This window comes from Panthera uncia, assembly GCF_023721935.1.
Source record: "Panthera uncia isolate 11264 chromosome B3 unlocalized genomic scaffold, Puncia_PCG_1.0 HiC_scaffold_2, whole genome shotgun sequence".
In the NCBI taxonomy this organism is placed as follows: domain Eukaryota; kingdom Metazoa; phylum Chordata; class Mammalia; order Carnivora; family Felidae; genus Panthera; species Panthera uncia.
The window spans coordinates 2,941,147-2,967,883 of NW_026057583.1; the positions used below are offsets into that span (position 1 = coordinate 2,941,147).

Genomic DNA, 26,737 nt, shown 5'->3' on the forward strand with positions numbered 1-26,737 from the left:
CTTCCTTTTTATAGGTATTAGATCCTCAGGCAAGATTCTTTAAGCAAAATGATATATGAAAATATGAATTACCAGAGATAATCAGACCGTGATTACTCATACTCATTTTACTGTAAGATTTCCGTAGAATTCATTAACATCCATTGTAATTTGCAAACACTTCATTTGTAAACAAGTAGACACCTGCTGAGTAAACTCAGGTTGGGGCACTGCTGGCTTCTGCTCCCTTAACATCCTTTTGAGGAACCAGGGGGTAGCCAAAAAGAAAAAGCAAGCAGTAACCATAGCCTTGGGCTCTGCTGCTTTTAAAGTCTCCATGTCAGTGCCTCAATGGAGTGTTCATGTCGTAAGACACATACAACTGTTCATGATCATTTTTTAAATGTTAAAACGCAGTGGTGGCCAGGAAGAAATGGACACGGTCACACAGTGCTGAGAGGAATAAATTCAGAATCGCTCTGCAGAGCAATTTGGCAGTGTTTATCAGCCTTGAAATAGTTAACCCCTTAAATTCCGCGTCTAAGGCCCTACCCTCAGAAAATCATCAGAGAGATGCTAAGACTTATGTACAGAATTGTTCAACATCACATTAACGGTGAAAATGCATAAATATCCACTCGTGAGAGAATGGCTACAGTATGTTGTTTCCACATGATTTTAAAAGCTTTAGGAGAGTTTTTAATACTGTGGCAAAGTGCTTATAATATAGGTAGATGTTGAGTGTCAAAAGAACACTCAAATTTATACGTAAAGTCATAATTTTGTAAAATATAAATGTGGTGTATGTATGTATATCTGTATATATATGTGTATATATACATAAATTTACATATATGTATACGTATATAGGGAAAAATATAGTGACTCTATAGTGTGATGGGTTTATGGTTTACCTTACTTTTAAAATGAGCGTATCTCATGTAATGATAATCACAAAACTGCTATCTCAAGAAAACTTTAAGGACTCCTAGAGTTCGAAGGAAACTTCAAGGTGACCTGGCCCAATCTCCTCATTTCACAGATGAGTAATCTGGAAGCTGAGAGAAGGAACATGATTTTCCTAACTTACGTGCCTAGTGGTTTAGGACATGAATCCCTCCCTGTCCAGCATCTCAGCCCTCCTGCTTCAGTAGACCTCAGACTCTTTCTTGGCGCTTTGGGCCTGCTCATGGGTTACAAACTCTATTTTAGGTCGTTCAAGAAGTGCAAGCAAAGGACCTGCTGAGAAGACCATTTGATTTAATGTTGGTCGTGGGTCTCCTCCTGGCAACTGGATTCTGTCTGTTTAGAGGCTTGGTAAGTGTAACAGATCAAAGTAACATTAAAAAAAAAGAGAGAAATACATATTTAACCAGACTTTCTAGAGCCTGGAGGCCTGGCCCTGCTTGCTGCCACTCCCACCTGTGGGGGTCACCCCCAGGCCTTCCTCCCTCCAGGGTGGCCCCTGCCTCATCCCTGGACACCACCTCCTTCGGGTCCCTGGATTAAGCCCCACCCAGGGGTCTCTTCCTTCCCCCGTTTTAGGGTGCCTGAAAAATTAGCCATTAGAGTTTCATTCTTTTGGTTTCTTTGAATGTTTCTGATTCTGATGTAAATGTCTTTGGGAAGGGTGATACCTGAAGAGTCCGGTAAGGCTGTGTTCTCAGGGATTGAGGAAGGTCCCTAGAAGAAGGAGTTAGCATCTTGGCTATTTACCTGCTGTATGGCCTTCGGAAAATGACTTAGGGTCTTTGACCTCAGTTCCTTTCGCTATAAAATAACAGTACCTACCTAATGGTATTGGGTTGAAGATTAAGATAATAGACATCAAAACACGTACAGAGGGCCCTATACGTAGTAAGTGTTCAGGAAACGGTTGGCGTTACTCTTTTTATCAATAGGCGATCCTTGGCGATGCCCCAGTTTCGTGATTTGTTTTTAGCAGAAAGAAAGAAAAGTGGCCGGAATGATACGGATAATTATACGCATCGTCAATGGCAGTTACTGTCCTAAGGCTGCTGGCATTGCACAACAGTTGGGGAGCCGAGTGTGAGCTGCTGTAGCTGATTCACTGTCTTGGGGTCCTGTGCCGCTGGCTGGGATCAGCGCGAGAGGCTGTCTTAAGAGCTGTCTCTATCAGGAGAGCAGAAATTTCCTGCAGTAGCGTCGGCTGACGGGAGGAGTGGCCCAGGGAAGAAATGCAAAGAAGCAAGGCTTTACTCAGACCACAGAGCAGTTAAACTTTTGTTTTTTTTCCGCAGTAATCTCCATGCCCAATGTGGGGCGTGAACTCACGACCCCAAGATCAACAGTCGCAAACTCTACCGACTGAGCCAGCCAGGCACCCCCAAAACTGTTCTTTAGTTAGTTTGCTGTCGTTCCCAAAGTTAAAAGAAACACAGGAACAACAAAATGAGCCCCAGCTGTTCTCACACAGGAGAAAAATGTGTGCATGTGGGTGTTTGCACACTCGGTGGGCGGGGCTTAGGCAGACGGGCTTTTAAATTGGGGTCCATTTTTACCAACTCTGCCACTGGTCTGTGTCCATGGATGTGATCTAGGTGGGACGACATTTATGGCTGTGGACGGGAGGGGTGATGCATGAGGGCAGTGACTCAGAGGGGACCCCGTAATGTGCCAGAGACACTTTGTTCTGTGTTTCCTTTCAAAGTGGACACACGATGTGGCTTCACACAGGACTCTGCTTTCAAATCCTTATCCTTTACTGCCCCTAAAGGCCATATACTCTGAGGCACTCGCTGGAGAGGAGGATGCTATTTTTGGAATATTGCAAAGCACAGTAAGATGAATTTGGTGTGAACACGAACGGGCTTTTCTTAAGAGTGGGCTAGTGATTTCCAGGAAGTGAAACTGGTAATCCAGCATGAGCTGTGCTTTGGCTGCTGAAGTCTAGATCCTTAAGCCGAGTCCTCAGAAGGTAGCAAGAACAGAGTAATAGCCATTTCCTGCTCCTCTCCTAACTCTCCTTCACGTCCTTAGAGTAGATCTGTAGACTTTTCTTTCCCTTTTACTGATGACCTTCTACAACACACAGTTTTTGTTGAACAGCTTGTGGCTGTACTTGGAACGTTTAGCCTTATCAGCAAACCATAAGAATCAGATGTGAGTATGACTTTATAATTAATTCGTTTTTCTTCTCAGATTGCTTTGGATTGCCCGGCTGAGCTCTGCCGATTTTATACACAATTTCAAGAGCCCTATCTAAAGGATCCTGCTGCTTATCCTAAAATCCAGGTCAAGTAGTTATGAAGCCTCAGATTTTTCTTTTTCTTTTTAAAATAAAAATTTTTTTTAATGTTTTTATTTATTTTTGAGACAGGGAGAGACAGAGCACGAGCAGGGGAGGGGCAGAGAGAGAGGGAGACACAGAATCCGAAGCAGGCTCCAGGCTCTGAGCTGTCAGCACAGAGCCTGACGTGGGGCTCAAACTCACGGACTATGAGATCATGACCTGAGCTGAAGCCGGATGCTTTAACCGACTGAGCCACCCAGGCGCCCCAAGCCTCAGATTTTTCTAATGTTAATTTTCTTTCTTGAAGAATGGGGACATGTGGGGGCACCTGAGTGGCTCAGTTGGTTAAATATCCGACTTGGGTTCAGGTCATGATCTCACAGTTCATGGGTTCAAGCCCCGCATCGGGCTCTGTGCTGACAGCTCAGAGCCTGAAGCCTGCTTCGGACTCTGCGTCTCCTCTCTCTGCCCCTCCTCCACTCTCTCTCTTCCTCTCAAAAATGAACAAACATTAAAAAGAAAAAAAAAAAAAAGAATGGGAGCATGTGGATCCACGTAGGAGATGGGAATTAGAAATGTTCAATCTTTTGTGCTTTTCGTCGTGTGCGGTTAACTGTTACTTTGCTGACGGTGTTCTTTCTCTGTTCAATACAGATGCTAGCATACCTGTTCTATTCTGTCCCTTACTTTGTGATTGCGCTTTACGGCTTAGTGGTTCCTGGATGCTCCTGGATGCCTGACGTGACACTGATACATGCTGGAGGTCTAGCCCAGGTACCCAAAATATGCTCTATTAAGAAAGTTCGCTGGGGATTTGGCTGTCATTGTTGAGTATCTGCAAAACATCTCTGCTTGGTGTTTAAGGAGTAGGAAATAGTTACTAGACACATCCCCTTTCGTTTTACGGTTCTTTGGAAGACGTTTCTGCACATGCATTTTATTTAAATCTCACAGTAACTAGGTATGTGATGGTTGCTGTGCCATCCAGTTATACAGATGAGGAAACTGAGGCCCAGTGAGGTTACATGATTTGTCCAAGGTCACATACCCAGCAGGTGCCACCACAGCCTTCCAGGACCCTTCCCCAGGCTCTGAACAAAAATACTTGAGAGCTGTTATCTTTAAGATGCCTCTCTAAAGTTAAGATTTCAGAATTCTGTTACATGACAGTACCCTGAGCCAGGGAAGTGGGTTTGGAGAAAGTTCCATTCTTTCCTCTTGCAACTTAGCCAAGTCCCTGCCCTAGAGTGAATGCTTATTTCATTGAACTGGAATAAATTTATCTAGGAAATTGTATTATTATACAAAGCACATTTTTACAAGATAACTAGCAAAACAAACTGATCTTAGGAACAAGGAAGAAAATTATTAAATGATTTTATCTTTTCCCCCCCTCTTACTATAAATAAAAACAATAACAAATGAATTCATCTTTTTAAAATCATTCTCTGCATCTTGCTCTTTTCAAGCCGGCCTAAGAATGAGGTTCACCTGGAAACTGTCAGCATGTATGGTTAATTATGCTCCTGGTTATAGTAACTGGGATGGCAAAAAAAACACTTTAGAATTTACAGGGTGGAAAAACAGCTACAGTATTTATGGGTTAATCCTTTGGCCTAAATCCTTCCAGTCTGAGGTCTTTAAAAAAATTTTCTTAAAACCCACGAATCAACTGCGAGATCATGACCTGAGCTGAAGTTGGACACTTAACTGACCGAGGCACCCAGACACCCCTGAGGTAATTCTTAATTACAGAATTAGAATATTAGTATCAAAAAAGCTGATGCAGCATCCAGAGCAAGGGTTCCTGTTCTTTCCTTGGAGGACTGAAGGGGAAGAGAACCAAGATTTACCCTCTTAGCAGACCTCTGAAGAGGTCTTCATTTCCGTATCTTTCATACTAACTATAAGCTGACTTCCAATTTTCTGTCTGTAGCTCCAGCTGTCCCCAGACTCCTATCCCTAATCCCAAACTCCGTGTTTTCACGCGGCTATCTCCGAGTTGGTGTCTAAATAAAACAGGACTCCTGACCCTCCTACACCCTCTCTCTCCCCACCGCGGCCTGCAAACAGATCCTCCCCCCGCTTTCAGCAGCTCCTTCCCATTCCCTCACCCCTACCATCTAGCCCATCACTAGGTCATTAGTCCTGTCTCCAGAGTAACCCTCAAACCCCAGTGAGTTCCAGCCCACTGCCCTGCACTGGTCTGAGCTCTCCTCTAACTTGGCAAAGCAGGCTGTGCTCTACTTACCTACTTGGGTAGGGACAGGCTGTGTGCTCTGCCGGGGTAGCAAATACTCAGTGGCTTAACACACTAAAGTTTTATTCCTTGCTTGTGCAAAGATGATCATGTGGGAGAGTTTCCACAGCCAGGTCTGGCACCACCTCGGCTGCAACGGAAGCAGACAGAGGTGGTCTTCCCGTGTGCCCGTGCCCTGGAACCGTGCAGTGAACCCACAGCACTCCCGTGTGCCCGTGCCCTGGAACCGTGCAGTGAACACACAGCATCCTCCCTGCAGATTTCTTAAAAGCTAAGAGAGCGGAGGCTGAGGACAGCTTGTTACTCGCCTGGGTCACAGTTACTAAATGGCAGGCAGAATAGGGGAATAGGGGCACGGAATCCTGCCTGACCCCAAGGCCCATCTTCTTCTGTACTGTTCTCTCTCTTCTCCTGTAAGCAGCGAGCCATGGTAGTGGCATGGCTCAAGCAGTGAGCACAAGGCAAGACTTCATATGGGCACGGAGGAGCCGGAGAGCCTCGGGGGGGGGGGGGGGGGGGGGGGGGGGGAGGTGGTCACACGTGAGCGGGCTCTGTGGGCTGTCAGGCTGGGGAAGGGTGCAGCAGGCCAGAGGGCAGAGTGAGCCCTGGCCTGGATTTTCTTGGCTGCGTTCTCCTGAGCTCTCCCGGAGAGGGCTCCCGCTCAGCTCACTCTTACCGGCCCCCTCTCTTCGAGGATCATCAGCTTGCTCAGGGTTGGACACGATCGGATTTCCTCTGTGTGTCCTGTGCCTTGCTTGGTCTGCCCCCCGCCGCAGGAACACAGGGTGTCATCATCTAGGAGGCTGACAAGAGGGAGGCCAGGTGTAGGACCCAGTCAAGTCTCGGGAGACAAGTGGAGGAAGAGGCAGGAAAAGTAGGTCAAGGCCCAGTCACGTGGGCAGTCAGCAGTCAAGAGGCTTGGGAAGGTCATACCTTGGGGGCAAGTGGGTGCTTGAACCTGGGGCACTAGGGCTAACCCTGGGTTGTACCTGCTGGGGAGGGCTAAGCTTGCAGACAGGCACCCACGACTCCAGCCAGGTGGTTCTGGGAAGGGCAGTGTGGATGGCAGAGCCCCGGGCCGCAGTCAGCAGCTTCAGCCAGACCCCCAGGCCTCGCAGGAGCTCTTGGGCTCATCTGTCACTGCCCACTTGGACAAGGCAGCTGGAAGCTACAGACTAGATCCTGTCAATGTCAGAAGGATGTTTCTCCCGACCCAGTAGAATGCTGTCATCCGAGAACTGTTGTGTCTGACATTTCCATGACTCTTGGCTTGGCTTTAGTATTTACATATTCAGAGAGCTCAGCCTAAGGAAAAGTTACAAATCATAACACAACAGCGCACGCAATGAGAACGCTGAATTTGTTACGTGATTTGTTTCCTACCTGGCCAATACTTGCTCATGAAATGAATTCTCACTTTGGGAGGGTGACACATTCATCACAGAAAACACCCTCCATAACCCCGACTAACATCCCTAGCTTGCTAAAACGGCCATTCCTCATTTAGGGGTTTTGTGCATTCCCAACCCCCTAACTTGATCAAAACCTGCATTTCTTGAAAGGCCTAGTGAACTCCCAGGAGTCAATGTGATTTAATAAGGAAAACAAATCTTTGAAAAATTCCTAGGTCAGTACAAATCAGTGGAAAACATGTTAGTTATTGAGCCCCTGCCTTCAGATCATGGAGGAATCTGCCAAACCTCCTGCCTTCAGAAATTGAAATATCAATCAGAAAGTAAAAGAAAACAAAATCAAATCAAACCACGACACATTTTTTACACCAAAGAGTTCCAGTGGGGACTTATTCAGAACCCAAGTGTCTCTTCATATAAAATTCTTACGTAGGATTAAAGTTGCAAATCTAGTTTGAAATAGGCTGCTCAGACCCACTTATATATTAGTACTTTCTAGCAACTGAACAATTGTTCTCTGCTAAAATATCACTGGAAGTTAAAAGAAAACAATCAGAGCCAATATAGTCAAGATGGTTAAGAGCATGAGCTCTGGAGACAGACTGGCTATTGCTCAGCCTGTCACTGATGGGCTCGTGACCTTGGCTACCTCGGTTTCCTCTTCTGTAAAGTTAGGATCATACAGGACCTTTGTCATAGAGCTGCTGAGGATCACGTGAGGTAATAATACATGTAAGAGGCTCAGAACGGTGCCTGGCATGGAATGAGCTGCAGATTTTTGGTGCTCCTCCTCTTATTGGTAGAAGATTCCCAGTGGGAGTCTAGAAATGCCTTGTGCTGCTCAGAAGATTCATTCATTAATCTGTGGCCACGTGTGGATGTTAGTACCTAAACGGTAATGTGCGGACATTATTACCTAAGCATCAAGGATGCTGGGAGGAAGCCCTGGGACAGACTCACGGCAGGCCTGGCAGGGAGCCTGTCACGCACCCAGCAACACCCATGGAAACACAACAGCCCTGCTTCTGTCAGCCAGGCCCTTCCCGCTTGTTGCGCAGACTCCCTGGCCGCGCGGGTGCCACGGACCTCCTCACACGAGGGTCTGGAAGCTTATCTGTGGATAATGTGGTTGTAGAGTTGACTCTGCTGGAGGCGAATTTTGTCCCCCCCCCCCCCCCCGCCTTTATGGAAACCTTTAGGAAATATCTAAAAGATTTAGGAAGAATGTGGATAGCTGGGATACTAATGCAAGTCCTATTTAATAATTTGCTTCCAGTGTAATTCATCACGATACACCTTTAATTAGTATCGAGGTTAGACTTTGGGTTTAAAGTCTTCACATGATTATCCTTTGGTGGAGACAGTCTTAAAATTGTCAGAAGGTCAGCAAGGGGATCTGAAAACGAAGAGCCCACCTGAGTTCTCAGCCAAGCAGAATCCCAGGTCATGGGCAGGGAATTCACCTGCCACTCTCCTAAGCACTTCACAAAGATCAACTCATTGCACCGGCACAGCAATGTGCCCTTATTATCCTACTTTTACAGATGAGGAAGCCAGAGAGGTTACATACCTAACCCAGGGTCATACTGCTGGCTTGTGGTACAGCTGGGACTGGGCACTCTGTATGGTTCCAGATTCAGAATTCTTAACCACTGGACTGTGCTGCTCAGAAAACCCTAAAAAATAACATAGTTCTGGATTAGCTACTTCTGCTGTATCGGCCAAACAGCCTGGCTGTTGCCCCAATGTTCACATTAGTTTTGGCCTGTGATACTCATGTGGACACATAATACTTTCAGCTCTTCCTTCTGGAACCGAGATTGTGATTTTTTTAGTCATCCTTTCCAGGCTGTCTCTATAAACATAAGAAAAGAGAGCTATTAAAATGTAACCGTTCTTTGCCTTTATTGCCTCATTTTCCATCCCAATCATCCATTTCTTTAAAAAAAAAAAAAAAGTCAAAGCAGACCTTTTAAATTCGTTCAAGGTGAAAACAGATTTAGAATGATAAGAAAGATGACGAGAGACTCCACCTCACACCACTGAATTCTGCAGACATTTCTGGGCTCTACAGGTTGTACCTGTCACCCTGGGTGACAGTCGGTTCAGCAGCCCCAGGCCAACTGAGCCACCGACCCAGCACCAGGTGCCCGGCTGGGCTCTGAGCCCTGCCGTCAGGAGGCCTTGTGTGCCGGCGGGAACAGGACCCACGAGACACCGTGCAGGCCCTTAGCAGCCCCGTGCTTAGGCAGGAAACTGTCCTCAGGGGAGGCTGAGGTTTCTCTGAAACTTCAGAAGCCGGGCACTGGACACCGCGTGCGTAGGGAGGAAGCTGTGGCTGGGTGCTCACTCAGCAGGAAGGCGTGGCCACCAGCAACACACCCATTAGAAACTGCACGACGCTGGGCTCTGGGCTCGGGCCCTCGTTAGAGGATTCTGGAGAAAGGAGGCCTACGGAAATAGGTATAAAAATAGAGAAATGCTTTGCGGAAGCTGTTTGTATTTTGACAGTCACAAGACCATTACTGATTAACGTTTATTGAGCTCTAACAATGCGAGAGGCGCCACACAAAACATTAGACACAGTACCTGCCCGGTGGGCTTACAGTCTACTCTAAGGACATGACCATTTTGGAATGCTGCCAATGATTTTTGCTGATTTTGAAAATGAGGTATTAACTGCACTAGTCAGTGCAGGAAGAGAGCCTACGGAATCACTGACTTGGTGCAGGTTCCCCTGTGCAAGTAGGCACGACTGCTCGTATCACTCAGTCTCTCAAAGAACGGTCGGCATTTCCCCGAACGTGGTGACTTTTGTGACGTAGTACATGTGTCTATAGAGACAGCAAACCCACATTTTTGAAAATCAAGGTTCAAACCTGGCCCCTAGTCCAGAAGTTTGGTTATATTAATTCAGAAAATCACTGCTGTTCAGAAGAGGCTCTAGGGAAAAATAGGGTTAACGACAGGGGCCACGCTCCTGCTCCGTGTTCCCAGGACTGTACAAGAGCAGCCCCCCGGGGCAGCCTCTCGAAGGCCCCGGACTCTCCGGGTCTTGTCTTCAGAGCCCAGCAGATGGGACGCTTCCCATCTGCTGGGCTCTGCTCGGCACCTGCTCTGGGGGACGCGTGCTTGAGGGCAGAGCCCTTGCCGAGCCTCGTGGAGCACGAGGCGGAGGGCGTACACAGGCCATTTCTGTGGTCCTCGCGACACATCACACTGACCGCTTATCTCCAGAGAGTAGCGAGACTGTACCAGAGGTCCCAGGACGTAGCAGCAATCTGTTAAAATACCTGCGATGGACACAAATCCATACAAGTGCCACTTGTGAAAGCTCATCCTTTATTTGTCATGGAAAAGCCGAATTTTGTCTGTTAACCACTTCGCAGAATAAACTGATTTCATACGGAAGGAAATGTAAGATAGCTTGTATGTATTTAAAGCGAATTATTTAGTTTTTCATTCTTGTGACTCTGTGACTTCTTTCCACTTTGATCCTGATGAACTAATAATTCATCACTTCTTATATTTAGACTTCCAGTCCTTTATTCACGTACAGCGTGGATTTCAGTAAGATATGAAAACACACACTGCAGGGTTGTGTTCTGTAAGGACATGAGAATGCTGAGGAAATCCTCACACAGAAGCCTTTTCTAATAGTTTTTCCCTGTGCTTATGAAAAGTATCAAACAAGATACATTCTGAATGTATGTTATGAACAAGTACTTAAGTACAAATGGGAAACTGGTCTCAGGTTATGGTGACAAGCTGTGCTAAATAAAGGAGAACTTGATATGAAGAGGTCGCCTGCATGTACACATGCCATTTTATAAAGAGCAACCATAATCCTACCCTCACCCACGTTGGTAACAACCTTACCGACGAAACAACCCTTAGTAGTTTTTAAAGTTGCATAAGCAACAAAAACGTGAAGAAGTAAACAAAAAACATGTTAATGAAGGGCTTTGGGCTCTTGTTCCAAGGAACAGGTGAAAAGACTGATTAGTGAAGCTGAGGTCCCCATTGCTTCTCTTTAAACGGCTATATAAAAATATTTTTGCTTTCTAAGCTCTGTACTTCCTTCATTTTTGCCGAACACACTTAGTAAGCCACAACTGAGTGCCTGAGTGTTTAGGATCTCCAGAATGCAAATCAGGGGGAAAAAAACCAAAAACCAAAACGGAGATTTTGTTCAGTTTTTCTTTTAAATTGAGCCACTAGTGTTTGGGAAGGGGCACTGCATGGCATGATAAAGCCAAGCGAAGGAAGGTATAGTTTCCTTGAGTCGTTACATTAAGACTGGTCCTGAATTCAGTGAAGTCCTGAAGATTGTGGATTGTTTGAAAGTACTGGTTTTGAGGGCACAGGAAACATGGTCTGAATGAATCGTCCAGAACACGTTGTGAACCCGACTGAACACAGAGCTCATGCTGACCTCCCCCCTTTTCTTTAAATGCAACAGGCTCAGTTTTCTCACATCGGTGCTTCTCTTCATGCTAGAACCGCTTATGTCTACAGAGTCCCTGAAGAAGCGAAAAGCCTCTTTCTAGCATTAAACATAGCATATGGAGTTCTTCCTCAGCTCTTGGCCTATCGTTGTATCTACAAACCAGAGTTCTTTATAAAAACAAAGGCAGATGAAAAAGTTGAATAAAAGTATTATTTCTTCCTCTCTAGATGACTGACTTTTATTCCTGGTACTGATCTTCTGTCCGATTTTACTCCCTTCCCATACAGCGATACTTAAAAATATGTAAATTCGGGCTCCGCACTGTATGTGTGAGCTCTCACATGGTATTGTGTGGGTAAATTTTCTTCTCTTGAAGGATAAGTGAAGTTGAGAAACAGTTTAAAGAAATCTATTCAAAATTATTTGTGAGTAACCTGACCATCTATTTCAATATTCTGTCTGCACATATTAAATATAACTGTAAACATATACAATTTAGCTCCTACTATAGTGAGCACGAAAATGAAACTATTCAGAAGTGAATATGGCCTGTGCATATTAAGGAATTTAGAACAGCAGATACATACAGGAGAAATACTTTTTGCATATAAGATATATATGCATCATTATCAACCTCAATATAAAAAGCAAATTATCACATTATTTTAAAATGTTATTTGACAAATGTTTTCCCAAGGAAAGTATATTATTCACTGCTGTTATAAACACTGCTTTTAATAAAAAAATTTTTGTGAGTCTAAATGGCTAAGGAGGGATCGGTGACTTTATCAGTACCCTTAATGAATACCTGTTTTATTGGTGACTGGAAATATTTCTATTGTATTTCTGTGTATATTTTTAATAAATTATTTTTGGCCTTTTATGAAAACAAATCTTAATGAATTGGAACCATTTTGTACTTTTTTTCCAAAAGCAGTTTTGTAGTCTTTAGGATTTTTATTCTAAAAATCTGTCAGTTACATGTTCCAATTCAAAATGTCAGCTACATTCTCCTTATGCTTCAGTGTGAGCAATGGACAGGACTTTCGAGGAACTGATTAAATTTCACTAATTTACAATTAAAGTAAAATATTCAAAGTTAAAAAGTACTCTTCGAGGAAACAGAACTGGATTGGCATCCCTAGTGTCTTTTAATGAACTTTTCATATGTGGAATGATGAGTATAGAGAAAAATTACAATTTGCTACACGAGAGAAACAAACCAGAAATACTAGCCGCCTTCTCAGAGCCTTAGAGGGGTAGGTAGACTGGTGCTTTCATACCCTTGGCTGCCATAATCGTAATCCCATCACCACCACCATCGTCAATGGCCCTGGGCTCTTAGAACTTCTCACATTTTCTCTTCATGTTATTTATTTAGCTCTTCACCAAAATAAGAAAACAAAAAGAAAACAGAGTCCAAGTCCACGCATGGATAATGTCAAGTGTGCGCATTTAGGGTCCACTGAGCTGGTAAATAGTATCTGAGACGTGCAAGCCATCATGTAGCCATTCCTCTCCCTCCCCCATGATTACAAAAAACCTAAAACCCCGAGTGTTCAAAAAAAAAGAAAAAAAAAAAAAGGAAAAAAAGAAAAAGAAAACCCTCACCTGCACTTGATTCTCTTGTCAACTTGCTGTTAACAATTTTTGCTTTAATATACGAATTACAATACCTCACATTACATATAGAAAGCCAAATTACACTAACTTAGTTGTTTACAACCTCAAATCTTACTCCCAGTACACATTCCAATAAATTTATTCTGTAAAAACAATACATTTTTTTGTTTTTGATTTTTTTTTTTTTACAGTAAACTTTTCAACTACAAACCTCGAATACGCGAAAGATGGTCCAAGGACAAGCATAACAGGATTGATAAAACCCAAATTGACTAAATGAGCTCTCACAATATAAGCTGGCATAAAAATAAATAAAATTCTCTATTATCACAATAGCAACAATAATGTACACATAATAATGGTTTGTGGATGAGTATCAACTATTCTAATTCTAGCTCCAAAAGAAAACAATGGTTCATTTAAAAGTCAATGCTTTGTCTGGTTTCCCATAGGGCTACTGCTGATTCCAGCTTTAAAATGTAAAGTATCCACCTTGAGTGATTAGCTCAAATTGTATTGGCATTGGGAAAAAATAAATCATTGCCTTTATTTTGGAAGAACACAAAAGGACTCACTAACTTCACATATAAAAACTGAGTTTGTGTACATAACAGGATGAGTTTTGAGAAGTATAAGCTGTTGACTAGCTATTTCTAATACGGAATAGATATTTTACAATATGGTTAAACTTTACACATGGCCTCAAAACTGAAGGACAATTTCAATTTTATCTTCAATATGCCAACGTTATGTGTTTAGGAACTGGTTCCTGGGTTCTGTCACAGAGAAGAAATCCCTTAAGCATTATGTGGAGTGGTCATTTTAAGAAAATGCTAATTTATCTTTAACTGAGCCTCTGGTGATAGTGGAGTCAAGGCAGGAGAATGATGAACACAGCCGCCTTGAGAAAAGGATCCTAGACATGTAGAAGTGTGTGCAAAAATCTTGATAATCCTTAGTGGTTAAGGGCAACTTCATGCAACCAAATAACATGAAATTAAATAACCTTAAAAAAGGCTAAAATGTCTTTTTTTTCCCCCAAACACAACAGAGAGGAGTGTGAATAATGTACATACAAACTGGGGTTCTGTCAATGACAACAAGGAGTATGTGTTGGTTCATATCAAATCCAAGATTATTAGACAACCAAATGTATAACCTTCTTGTGGTTTCTCTTAATATGCAGCATTCATTATGGTAGTTAGGTCTGTAAAAAAAAAAAAAGAAAGAAAACAAGCCTTTAGATGACTTAGGATATTAACAATAAAAGCGATCCATACCTATAAAGTATATAGCTGGGATTTTCTGAGATTTTAATCTGTACTGCAGTGGAAATAATACTTAGCAAGAATAGCCCGTGAGGCTTTGCTTCCTACTACCTGTCAGTTCAATAACCTGGAGGAAGCGCTGGGGCATGTTTAGTGTCCCGCTAAAAAAAAAACAAAAAAACCAAAAAAAACCCAAAAGGACACAATACACGTTGTCTACTGTTTGGCAGGGCCCAGAGTAGTGTGCACTCTATACAACTCAGGACAATGTGTATTGCTGGGGTAAAGTCCATGGAGAAATTGAGATAACCCATCTTTGTGAGGACTGGAGTGTTAGAAAGGTAAGCTGCTTAAAATTTAAAAAGCACTTGGAATGTATGCAAATTATCATGTATTATAACTTAATTACTTGGGACACGCGGCTGGAAGAAATAACGAGTGTTAACAAAATCAAGACGTATGAAGAGAAAGGAAGTCGAGATTTCTTTTAAAATTTAGATGGCACATCTGTGTGACAAAATATTTCCACTTCCTAAAAGAATGATGTTTCAATCTGGGTCCTACTTTAAATTGTGTCAGGTTACATTTCCTCATAGGGAGGCTATTTTTGTTTTCTTCATCATTAACCCAAATACATTAACCCCCTCGTAATGCTCTCAAGGGATGAATGAAAGAGGGAACTCAGGCCCCAATATTTTTTCCTAAAACACCTTGCTTCCATTCTTTTTCCTTCACTGAGTGAACAAACTTGCTTGGGAGCAAGGAGTGCGCTCACTCATGGGTATGTTCTCAAGTATACAGCCGAAATCTATAGCGTTCGTTATGTACCACATATCAGTAAAGAGGAAAAGGTACTAAACCTCAAGATGCCAGACATATATTTCTCTTGGCCTGCTCTGCTCCTACCAGAATGAGACAGCCAACTTTAAAAAAATAATAAAAATCTACTTAAAATCTGTGAACTTGCAAAATACAGGGACTAGTGACTCCTAATTATTTATTGACAAAAATACTAGATACATTACACTTACAGCCTTTGGAGGATTTTCCTCCTTTGTGAAGGAGGAAGACACCCATTTTAAGCAATGAAAACTTGTTAACCAAGGACATTTATTTAACAGTGTCTTTTTATTAATGTCAATGTGGAAAGCAATAAAATCTATGTTTACATTGGTAGAGAATTCATAGTAACAACTACTCAATGCACATTGAAAAACATTTTTGGAACAGATGGTCCCACAGCAGCATCAGAGTAGAATTCATGCCCGAAACAAAGTAGCAGTGGTACCAGAATATAACCACAACTTTAAGGACCTGGGGAATTTTTTGGTCTTTAAACAAGGTGCTGTCAATAGGTGCTTAAAAGCAAATTATGAATCCATGTTTAAAAATTTCTCATACCATAATCACTCTATTTGCATCTGTGCATCAAAAAAGTATCTTGCTAGCGCGCCTGGGTGGTGGCTCAGTGGGCTTAAGTGTCCAATTCTTGATTCCAGCTCAGTTCATGATCTCAGGGTCCTAGGATCAAGCCCCATGTCTGGCTCTGTGCTGGGCATGGAGCCTGCTTAAGATTCTCTCTCTCCCTCTCCCCATTACCCACCCCCTCCCCACTGGTGCACGCTCACTCTCTCGCTCTCTCTCAAAAAAAAAAAAAAAAAAAAATCTTGCTAATCACAATGGTATACGTTCTGGGCATGGAGCTCGGGGTGTTGACTAGACGGGAAGTCTCCTCCGAGGAAGCAGCCGGAAGTGGTTCCTTATGTGCCAGCTGCCGTGCTCTGTGCCAAGCCACCCTCAGCAGACAATGGCTGACTACTCCAATCAGATTCTCTCTCGAGGCATCTGAATTCGAGGCACATTAAGAGGCTCAGCCCAAACACAGCAGAAGTCAGGAGACAGTATAAGTCATAGGATCTTTCCCTGGAGCACCATTTTCACTTGAAAAAATGACGGCAGATAAACTATGGTTATTCAGACACTCTGTCAGAAATAAATGAAATGAGCCTATTACATCAAGGAAGACAAGTGGCAGTATTTGTTGCCAACAATAACATCCAAGCTTTCAAGTGAAACTTAGAATTCTGGAAAACTTACATCCTCCATGATCAAAATTTCCCCAGTGAAGGTTTTTCTGACAAGATATACTTGATATTTAACAACGTGATTGTGGGCGCCTGGGTAGCTTAGTCAGTTGAGCCTCTGACTCTTGATTTCGGCTCAGGTCATGATCTCACGGGCTGTGAGTTCGAGCCCTGAGTAGGGCTCTGAGATGACAGTGTGGAGACCGCTTGGGAATCTCTCTCTCCCTCCCTCCGGCCCCTCCCCAGTTCGTGCGCACGCTCACTCTCTCTCTCAACATTAATAAATATTAAAAAATGTGATTAAAAATACTTCATGATGAAATATTTGGAAGACCCAAATAATGCAGGAAACCAGCATTTTCCAAATGGGTAAAAGTCATTCAAAGTGCCAGACTGTCCAATGGATTCTAAACTAACAGAATACAGAAAAGTTCGGATTCCACACCGCAACTAACCTTTAAGAAACTACCACTTACAGAGCTGGTCTAATACCAAAGAATGTCGGCAATGATCTGGAGAAACTATTAGGACACTCGCCCGTATCTCCGTTTTCAACCACATGTCTGTGTGAGGCCACAGCTCCTTCACATACCTCAACGGAAACAACGTATTGCAAGAGACTGAGCACAGAGACAGATGTAAGAGCCCTTTCTATTAAGCCAAACAAAGAAATTTTTTAAAATGTGAAACAACGTGGGGGGCACACTCGGTAGAGTGTGCGACTGTTGATCTCAGGGCCATGAGTTTGAGCCCCATGGGTTTAGAGATTACTAAAAATTAAATAAAAACTAAAAAAGAAAATGTAAAACGATGTCATTTTTCTCAAAACAAAACTTTCTGAAACATGTTCTTTTTCATAAAAATGTGTTATTTATGTTAAACAATGAATATTTTTTATAATGAATAAATTTTTTAAATTAACATTTTCAAATTTGTTTTTATTCCTGATTCAATAAATATCCATGGTTGTAACAAAAACTCTCGGGGCCCTCAATTGCTTACAAGAGTATTAAGGGGGTCCTGAGACCAAAAAGTTTGGCGAACCCCTGGCTTTGAAGAAATGAGAGTAACTGGTGAGAGATGAAGCCGGAAAGATACACTGGGGCCAGAGTGCGAAGGCCACTGCGTGCTGCAGTAAGGAGTCTGGACTCGATCTCGAGGGCAAGAGTAGCTGGCCCTCTGCTGGCCCTCTGCTAAAGAAAGCGGGTTCAGAGCCCGAAGAAGAAAAGCATGGACATGGTGGTTATGGTGACCGTGGCAGGTGTCCTCCCGATATTTACTCTATCCTCTGCCCTTCCCTGCTACTCTGTGTGGCCTTGTGATTTGAGGACCTGACTCTAGCTCCAGCGGGGGGGGGGGGGGGGGGGGGGGGGGTAGAGCCTGACTGGTCCAAGACAGTTTCAATCTCTTTGTCATCTGTGGTTAGTTTGGGGATGGGCAACTTTCTGGCACTGCAATGAGTCCTGCTTCCTGGTCCTCATACCCTTGTGTGACCCCCTCCCCTGCTTCTGTCTTGCAAGCTCGCTCGCTCTCTCTCTCTCTCTCTCTCTCTCTCTCTCGCTGATGAAGTTACCTGTCACGTAGGAGCTGCCCTATAGAGAGGCAAATGTGTCAGGGAACCTAGAGGGCCTCTGGCCAAAGTTAGTGAGGACCTAAGTCCTGCCAACAACTACTTGAGTGAACTTGGAAGGGGACCAACCCCCAACTGAGCCTCAAAAGGATTTGAGCGGCTGCTAATACCTTAATCGCAGCCTTGCAGAGACCCTGAGACGAGGGACTCAACACGCTGCGCCTGCCTGGAGTCCTCATCCAGGGGAAAATGCCAGATGATAAATGCTACGTGAAGCCCTGAGTTTTGAGGTAATTTGTTACGTGGAGAGAAACAATACGGCAGCCCCGAGCCAATCAGTGCACGGGACCCGGGTCGCGAAGATCAGTAGCCTCTCCGTCGTGCCCCACGAATCGACAAGGGACGCTCCGCGTGAGCCCTTTTCTGCCCTGTGCTTCCCCTGGCAGCAGTGAGGACGGAGCCCGAAGGGGGGCCCCGGAACTCTGCGGGTTCCTGGTAAGAACCCTTACCAATACGTGTGACCTCGACACCCCCACGCCTCGAGACTATCAAGCCTTTTATCCTTCTGTCCTTAGGCTTATCTCAGTGACCACAGATGGGCTCCTGAGCATGTCACTTCCTAGACTCTCATCCGGTCAGGTTAGTACACGTTAGTCTATGACCTCATCTCTCTCTCTCTCTTTTTAATGTTTTTATTTACTTCTGAGAGACAGACAGAGCGAGAGCACGAGTGAGGGAGGGGCAGAGAAAGCGGGACACAGGATCTGAAGGACACACGCGGCGCTCGAACCCATGAACCGTGAGATCGTGACCTGAGCCGAAGTCGGACGCTTCACCGACTGAGCCACCCAGGCGCCCCTATGACTTCGTCCCTTACGCTCTCCTGCTTCCACCCAGGTTCCGCAGTCTCTTCCACTAGCCCCTCGGACATCACAGCCACCAGCAGATCTCCATATTCCCCACAAGCGTTTCTCAGGTGTTCTGCCCCCCAACTTGTTCACAAGAAAGGTTCTCCCTGGGGATCGTGCTGCTGCTCCTCCTGTGACCTCTTTTCTCAGCCACAGCTCTTGCACTGCTGGCCCGGCGGCGGAGGCGGTGTTCACCCAACCCTCCTCACCTTGAACGTCCATGCTGTGAACCACCCCCTCTCCTGCCTGCAGTCACCTCCGGGCCCCTGGGGTCACTCCCTACAGATTTTGGCTCTGCCTCACCATCATTCGATATTATAATCACTGGGGATGTCTCTCCATGCAGACGGTCTTTCCAAAACTCTGACCCCTCAGTTCCTCGGCTCTCCCCTCCAGAGAGCTCGTTCTCCGCCCTACCTCACTCACCCCCACGGCTATTTCTCAGGCAGGCGGTTCTCAACCACTGGGAGTGCAGCAGCCCCCCCCCCCCCCCGCCCCTGATGGGCGGTTTTGCCTTCTTTGGTCAAGTGTGGTCAGGAAGCAGTAGCCTTCACTTTATCTCATCCTTCATCGAGCAGGAAGGGTGAGTGCCGCCCAGGAAGATATTTTGAGGGGGATCACGTTCACTTAACTTTTATTACAGTATATTGTTACAACTGTTCTATTTTATTCTGAGTTACCGTTATTAACCTCTCACTATGCCTAACTGATACGTTAAGCTGTATCTTAGGTGCGTGCACATAGGAAAAAACAGCATACGCCGGGTTCGTGTCATCCAGTTTCAGGCATCCATGGGGGGTCTTGGAAATTGTCTCCTGCGGATAAGGGGGGACACTGTATCTGCAAATATGGTTTGAAGTCACCGTTCTGGGGGGCAAAATTATGGAGGCATTTTACGTTGTCAGAAGAACTTGGGGCTTCTTTGGCCTCTTACAGGCAGGAGTCAAGGGGACTGTGTTGTGAACGGTGCTCACAGGATGAACTGTCTGTGCAAACACCAGCACCGGCTGCCTGTCAGCGGCAACCCCTGGTGTCTCCAGCTCTCTTTGCAGCTGGACTCCACCCTTTCCAAGTGCCTACTCGGTCCCATTTCCTGCCTCTCGAAATTCCAACACTTCTTCCCGTCACCTCTCTCAGATGCTGACCTTGCTTCCTAAGAAAACGGACGCGGTCAGGTGAGGACTCTTCCAAACTCTCACCCCGAGTGCCCGCTTACCTGCCTCCCCCCTGCAGTGGGGGAAGCAGGGCAGCCCCCCCGCACGTGCACTAGGCCCTGTGCCTTGTCTTCCGAGGAGCACTGCTTGCGCAGCTCTTTCCTACGTGATCATTGTGCGATCATTCCTCATTTGGCTCATTCTTACCAGAACGTGTGCTGTAAATTCTCCCATCAAGAAAAAAAACCCTTTTTGCTTTTCTATCTTGGACTGTGACTATTACATATTTGAAAAGAAGTTTAAGATTAGTCTGCTGGCCCCACGAGACATCAGCACTCATTATAAAGCTGCTATCACTATGAAAAGCATGGTACTGACCAAAGGAACTGAACAGAGAACCCAGACATAGAGCCATGCCTATATGACAGAGGACACTGAGACCAGAGAGGAAAGGAGGGACAACTTCGGTTCAAATGGTGACGCTGTGGGAAAAAGGCAACAGGACCCTACCTCGCACTGTGCCCAAATCAATTCCAGATGGACTAAACAGTAGCATGTTAAAAATAAAACTTTATGATTTAAAAAAGGAAATATAGGAGCATACCTTTCTGATCTTGGGAAAGAGACAGGCTTCGTAAACAAGAGAAGAATGCTAACCACGAAAAGAGAAGTTTGAGACATTTGACTACAACAGAGAGTCTGTTCAACTAAAGGTATATAAGAAATCAGACAAGCCACAGATGTGGAGAAGGCACCTACAATGCACATACCAACCCCATTAGTTAGAGTCCAGAATATGTGAAGGAGCGAGTCCTACCGATCAGTAACGCAAAAAATCCCACAGGAAAATGGGCAAAAATGCAAAATCCAGCACCGCACGGCAGAACAAACATGGGTGGTAGGTAAATCTGAAAAGAAACTCGACCTCACTACTAGTCAAAGAACTGCGTGGAGACTATCATTTGTACTCACTGTACGAGCAAAACTTTCAAGTTTGACAGTGACACGTTCGTCGCAGGGAACTTGTGCATTGAAGGTGGGTGTGGAAACTGGTCCAAACACTTAAGAACGTAACTTGGCATTATCTTGCAGAGTTAAAGACCCGAACTCACGAGCTGCCGTGTCCGGTTTGGGTTTATCTACCCTCAGGGACCTCTTGCCTATGTGCGCCAGGAGGCAAGCAGGAGGCTGAGCCCAGCAACACATGAAAGTCACAAAACCGAGTATTATGCTGCCTTGAAAGATGAATAAACCTTTCTATACATGACCGCGTGAGGGACTCTTGGAAGCATGGTAGTACGTAAACGTCACCATTTTCCTTAAAAATCTCAAATGACTGGCAGTATGGCACAGGGATTAAGAGCATGGACTCTTGACTCAGTCCATTTGGCTCTGAATGCCAGCACTGCCATCCATCAGCGGCATGATGGGGAAACTGCTTAACTTCTCTGTACCTCATTTCCACAAATGTAAAATAGTGATAATAAAAGCATCTGTCTCAAAGGGAAAAAAAAATCTCAAAAATGAGAGAAACTAAGGAATATATTATTTAAATATATACCTGTATGTTAGATAGGAGTTAAAATTCTGAAAACGAAAGGAAATAATAAATACAACACTAGTGGTTATCTCTGAGTAGGAAGAAGATGGGGCAAGGGAAGAATATGTAATTAGATATAAGTTATGATTCTGTTTTAGTTTTGGGGTTGAGTGGGAGGGTCACTGGTATTCATTGGAATACTACGTTTCTTACTTTACATATATTACATATATATTCTTTTGTACAAAACAAATATATTATTAAAAATGGGTGAAAAGTAAAAGGATCTGACTTTTAACAGAGTGGGTATGAAGGGAAGATAACTCAACAAAATAAAGGCCATCTATGAAAAACCCACAGCTAACATCATACTCAATGGTGAAAAACTGAGAGCTTTCCTCCTAAGATCAGGAATAAGTCAAGGATGTCCGTTCTTGCCATTTTTCTTTAACATACTAGTGACATCCTAGCCATAGCAAGAAAAAAAACCCAAACACATCCAAATTGAAGTAAATCTGTCATTATATGCAGATGACATGATATAACAGATAGAAAACCCTAAAGACTCCACCAAGAAACTATTAGAATAAATGAATTCAGTAAAGTTGTAAGATACAAGTTTAACAGAGAAATTTGTTGTTTCTACATACTAATAACAAAGTAGCAGAAAGAGAGATTAAGGAAATAATTCCATTTATGGTTGCACCAGAAAGAATAAGACCTAGAAATAAACTTAACCACAGAGGTGATAGACCTATACTCTGAAGATAATAAAACACCGATGAAAAAAACTGAAGAAGACACAAACAAATGGGAAGATATCCCATGCTCACTGACTAGAAGAACAAATACTGTCAGAATGTCCACACTACCCAGGGGTGCCTGGGTAGCTCAGTCGGTTGGGCATCCAACCTCAGCCCAGGTCATGATCCTGCGCTTTGTGGGTTCGAGCTCCGCGTCGGGCTCTGTGCTGACAGCTCGGCACCTGGAAGCCTGCTTCGGATTCTGTGTCTCCCTCTCGCTCTGCCCCTCCCCCGCTTGCGCTCTGTCTCTGTCTCCCCAAAATAAACATTAAAAAATTTTTTTTTAAATGTCCACACTACCCAGAGCAATCCACAGATTCAATGCAATCCCTATTCAAATACCAAAGCATTTTTTTAGAGAACTAGAACAAATAAATACTAAAATTTGTATGGAACCACAAAAGACCCCAAACAGCCAAAGCAATCTTAAGAAACAACAAAGCTGGAGGTACCACAATCCCAGACTTCCAAGATATACTACAAAGCTACGTTAATCAAAGCGTATGGTACCGGCACAAAACCAGATACGTATATCAATGGAACAGAACAGATAGCCCAGAAATAAACCCATAGTTATATGGTCAATTAATCTTTGACAAAGGAGGCAAGAATATACAATAGGGAAAAGACAGTCTCAATAAAGGTTGCTGGGAAAACTGAACAGCTACATTCAAAAGAATGAAACTGGACCACTTTCTTATAGCATACACAAAAATAAACCCAAAGGCGATTAAAGACCTAAATGTGAGACAGGAAGCCATGAAACTCCTAAAGGAAAACACAGGCAGTCACCTCTTGGACATCAGGTGTAGCAACATTTTTCTAGATGTGTCTCCTCAGGCAAAGGAAACAAAAGGAAAAATAAACTATTGAGACTAGACCAAAATAAAAAGCTTTTGTTCAACAAAATGAAAAGGCAACCTACAGAATGGGAGAAGATATCTGCAAATGATACATCTGATAAGGGGTTAATATCATATATATCTATATATCTCATATATAATATCTATCTATCTATCTATCTATCTATCTATCTTTCTCATACAACTCGAAACCAAAAAAATAGCTCCTATGAAAAAATGGACAGAGGACCTGAATAGACATTTTTCCAAAGAAGACATCCAGCCAGATGGATAACAGACACATGAAAAAAGGTTCAACATCACCAGTCATCAGAGAAATGCAAACAAACCAAAATGAGATCACGTGACACTAGTTAGAATGACTAATAGCAAAAGAACAAGAACGAGAACAAGAAGTGTTGGTGTGGTTGTGGAGAAAAAGGAGCCTTTGCGCACTGTTGGTGGGAATGTAAATTGGTGCAGCCGCTGTGGAAAACAGCATGGAGGTTCCTCAAAAAATTAAAAGTAGAAAAACTGTATGATGCAATAATTCCACTAGCAAAGAAAATGAAAACACTAATTCAAAAAGACATATGCACTCTTGTCTATATTGCAGCATTATTTATAATAGCCAAGTTATGGAAGCAAACCAAGTGTCTACCGACAGATGGATGGACACAGGTGGTGTACATGTACGATGGGGTATTACGCAGCCATAAAAAGAGATTTTGCCATTTGCGACAATGTGGATGGAACTAGGATGTATTGTACTGAGTGCAGTAAGTCAAAGAAAGACAAATATCATGATTTCACTTACATGTGGAATCTAAAACACAGAACCAGACCCATAAATACAGAGAACAAACTGAAGGTTGCCAGGGAGGAGGGTCAGGGGAGGGGCAAAATGAGTGAAGGGGAGTGGGAGACACAGGCCTCCAGTTACGGAGTAAGTCATGGGACATGGTACAGGACAGGGAACAGTCAGTGACACTGTGACAGCATTGTGTGGTGAGCACAGCATAAGGGAGCCTTGTCAAATCACTATGTCGTGCACCTGAAACGAGGGTAATATTGTGTGTCAACTGCACTTCAATTTAAATGAACGAATGAAAAAATGAATGGATCGCAGGCTCTCGTTCTACATTCAGGCTCTTACCAGCTATGGGACCCTGGGCCGATCTTTCCAGCCTCAGTTTCCCCAGGTACACAACGGATGAGACCTCCACCTACATCCTGGGATTTGTGTGGGGATTAAGTGAGACAATGCACAGATAGCATTTAGCACAATCTGTGGCACGGAGTAAACCGTGAGCCATTACGACTCTGACTCTGCTGCTGTTGCTACTGCTAATGGCAAGTGTTTCCAGAAGTGCTTTCAAGATGTTCAAGTAGAAATGGGTTTCATAAATGGTTAGAAGAATGGATCTACAATGCAGGAGGTACAGTGGGAAGTCATCAGTAATATATCGAAAACAGCTGAAACCACGAGAGTGGGTAAGATGGACGCGGGGAAGCTTTCAGAAGAGTAGCGTGCCAAGGAAGGAGCTCTGCAGAGGGACTGAGACGAGCTGGTTGTGGAAGCAGGAGGTGGCCTGGAAGCAAAGTCCGGAGGAGAAAGGGGTAACGGCACTAAATGCTGCAGAGGTAAAATAAAGACGAAAAAAGACCCTGGACCTGGCAGGGAGAGGATCAGCATGGACCTCGACAAGGGCAGTTGCGCTGAAATGGTGAAGAAGCACCTCGAGTGTAATGGAGTAAGGCGGGTGAGTCGCAGGTGAGGAAGTGGATGCTGGGAGGAAGGAGAACTCCTTTAGGAAGTTCAGAGATGAAGAGAAAAGTGAAAAGAACAGGGTATGTGGGGAAAGGGAGGTATGTTTGAGGTTAAGGGAGGCCTGATACTGTTTCTAGGCAGGAGAAAGAAGAGAAAGGTACAGGACGACTGGGTTGGCCTTGGAGGAAGGACGAGGAGACGACGCTCTGGAGCCTGGTAACAGAAAGGTGCAGATTAATGCCTCTCAGACTTTAATGTGCATATAAATGACCTGGGGGATTGGTTAAAACAGATTCTGACTCAGAAGGCCTGGGCGTGGGCCTGGGCTTCTGCATTTCCAACAAGCTGCCGGGTGCTGTTGATGCGATCTGTCCATAGACCGCAGTCTGAGTGGTAAGGTGTAAACCATCTTTACCTCTGTCACAGGAGGGGCAGCCAGAAGTGAGTTTGGTCATGGGAGAGACAAGTTGTGGGGGGTTTGCTGTAGGCATACTGAAGCCACCTGGGGTGGGGACGGCAAGTGGGATAAAAAGAAAATCAAGAGTCAGGTACTCAGGCCCTCGGCGACTGTTAGGGATGGTTCCCAGGAGGGCTGCTGGCAAAAGTGATGACAGAGGACTCTCTACTGAAGAGGTGAAAAGAAGAAAGATCCTCAGAGGCAGGAGTAAAGCTGAGTGGCTAAGAGGGATAAGGGAGCCGTTAGAATCGTAACTGGGGAGTAATTTTGGAAAACTGGATGAAGGAGGACTTGAGAGGTAAACAGTACTGACAAGAATAGTCGAGAACTCGGCTGAAACCAGAATCTAACAGAAGAACAATCAGAGTGTATTTTGTGGATTATTGTTTCAAAGAGATTTGCCGCTGTCCAATTAGTCTTGAAAGAGAAAAGACTAACAGAAGAGGACCAGGGGCAGAATGTGCCTTTGCTAATAACACTTTTACGAAGGCGGACTTGCCCGCCACCTAACAGGTTAACGGAAATTAGGACAGAAGACACGCAGACGGCCAACAGTCACGTGAAGAGATGCTCAGCACCACTCGTCGTCAGGCAAATGCCAATCAGAACCACAACGAGCAACCACCTCACACCTGTCCGAAGCGGCTAGAATCAAAAAGGTAAGAAGTAACCAGTGTTGCAAGATGTGGAAAAAAGGGAACCCTCGTGCATGGTTGGTGGGAAAGTAAACTGGTTCGGCCGCTCTGAAAAACAGTATGGAGGTTCTTCAAAAAGTCAGATTTACCAGTAATTCCACTTCTGGGTATTTACCCGAAGAAAATGAAAGCAGCACTTTAAAGAGAAACATGCAACCTTATGTTAACTGAAGCATTATTGACAATAGCCAAGATATGGAAACAACCCAAGTGTCCACTGACAGATGAACGGACAAAGATATGGTGCGTACGTGGACACACACACACACACACACACACACACGAATATTACGCAGGCATACAAAAGAATGAAAGCTTGCCACCGGTGACATCATGGATGGACCTAGAGTATATTACGCTAAGTGAGATACGTCAGAAAGAGAAAGACAAATGCCGTATGATGTCACTTACGTGGAATCTGAAAAAACAAAACAAACGAACAAACATAACAAAACAGAGTCCCAGATACAGGAGGCACACTTCGTCTACCACCAGGCGGAGGGACTGAGGAGTGGGTGAAACGGGGGACACAGGTGAAGGGGACTAAGATGTACAAACTCCCGGTTGTAACACAAGTAAGTCACGAGGGTATCAAGTACAGCACAGGGAAGAGAGTCAGGAATGTGGTAGCAACTTTGTCTGGTGACAGACAGTAACCAGGCCCATCA

The 26,737-nt window shown here is 44.2% G+C and overlaps 2 protein-coding genes across 7 annotated transcripts in view; one reads left to right on the plus strand and one right to left on the minus strand.

The window, feature by feature from the left end:
- The window catches only part of TM6SF1 (transmembrane 6 superfamily member 1), a 30,824-nt gene extending 18,057 nt beyond the window's left edge, over nt 1-12,767 (plus strand). For 5 of the 6 annotated variants that reach the window (XM_049614318.1, XM_049614322.1, XM_049614321.1 and 2 more), the window contains 4 exons: nt 1,192-1,296; nt 3,142-3,234; nt 3,887-4,006; nt 11,367-12,767. In XM_049614318.1, the coding sequence (XP_049470275.1) occupies nt 1,192-1,296; nt 3,142-3,234; nt 3,887-4,006; nt 11,367-11,558 (510 nt within the window). In that variant the 3' untranslated portion in view covers nt 11,559-12,767. Of the gene's footprint in view, nt 1-1,191; nt 1,297-3,141; nt 3,235-3,886; nt 4,007-11,366 lie in introns of those variants that run through there. The other variant, XM_049614324.1, reaches the window with a different exon arrangement.
- A 208-nt stretch (nt 12,768-12,975) lies between these two features.
- The window catches only part of HDGFL3 (HDGF like 3), a 73,105-nt gene continuing 59,343 nt past the window's right edge, over nt 12,976-26,737 (minus strand). The window contains exon 6 of the mRNA XM_049614335.1: nt 12,976-14,184. Within this exon, the coding sequence (XP_049470292.1) occupies nt 14,179-14,184 (6 nt within the window). The 3' untranslated portion in view covers nt 12,976-14,178. The remainder of the gene's footprint in view (nt 14,185-26,737) is intronic.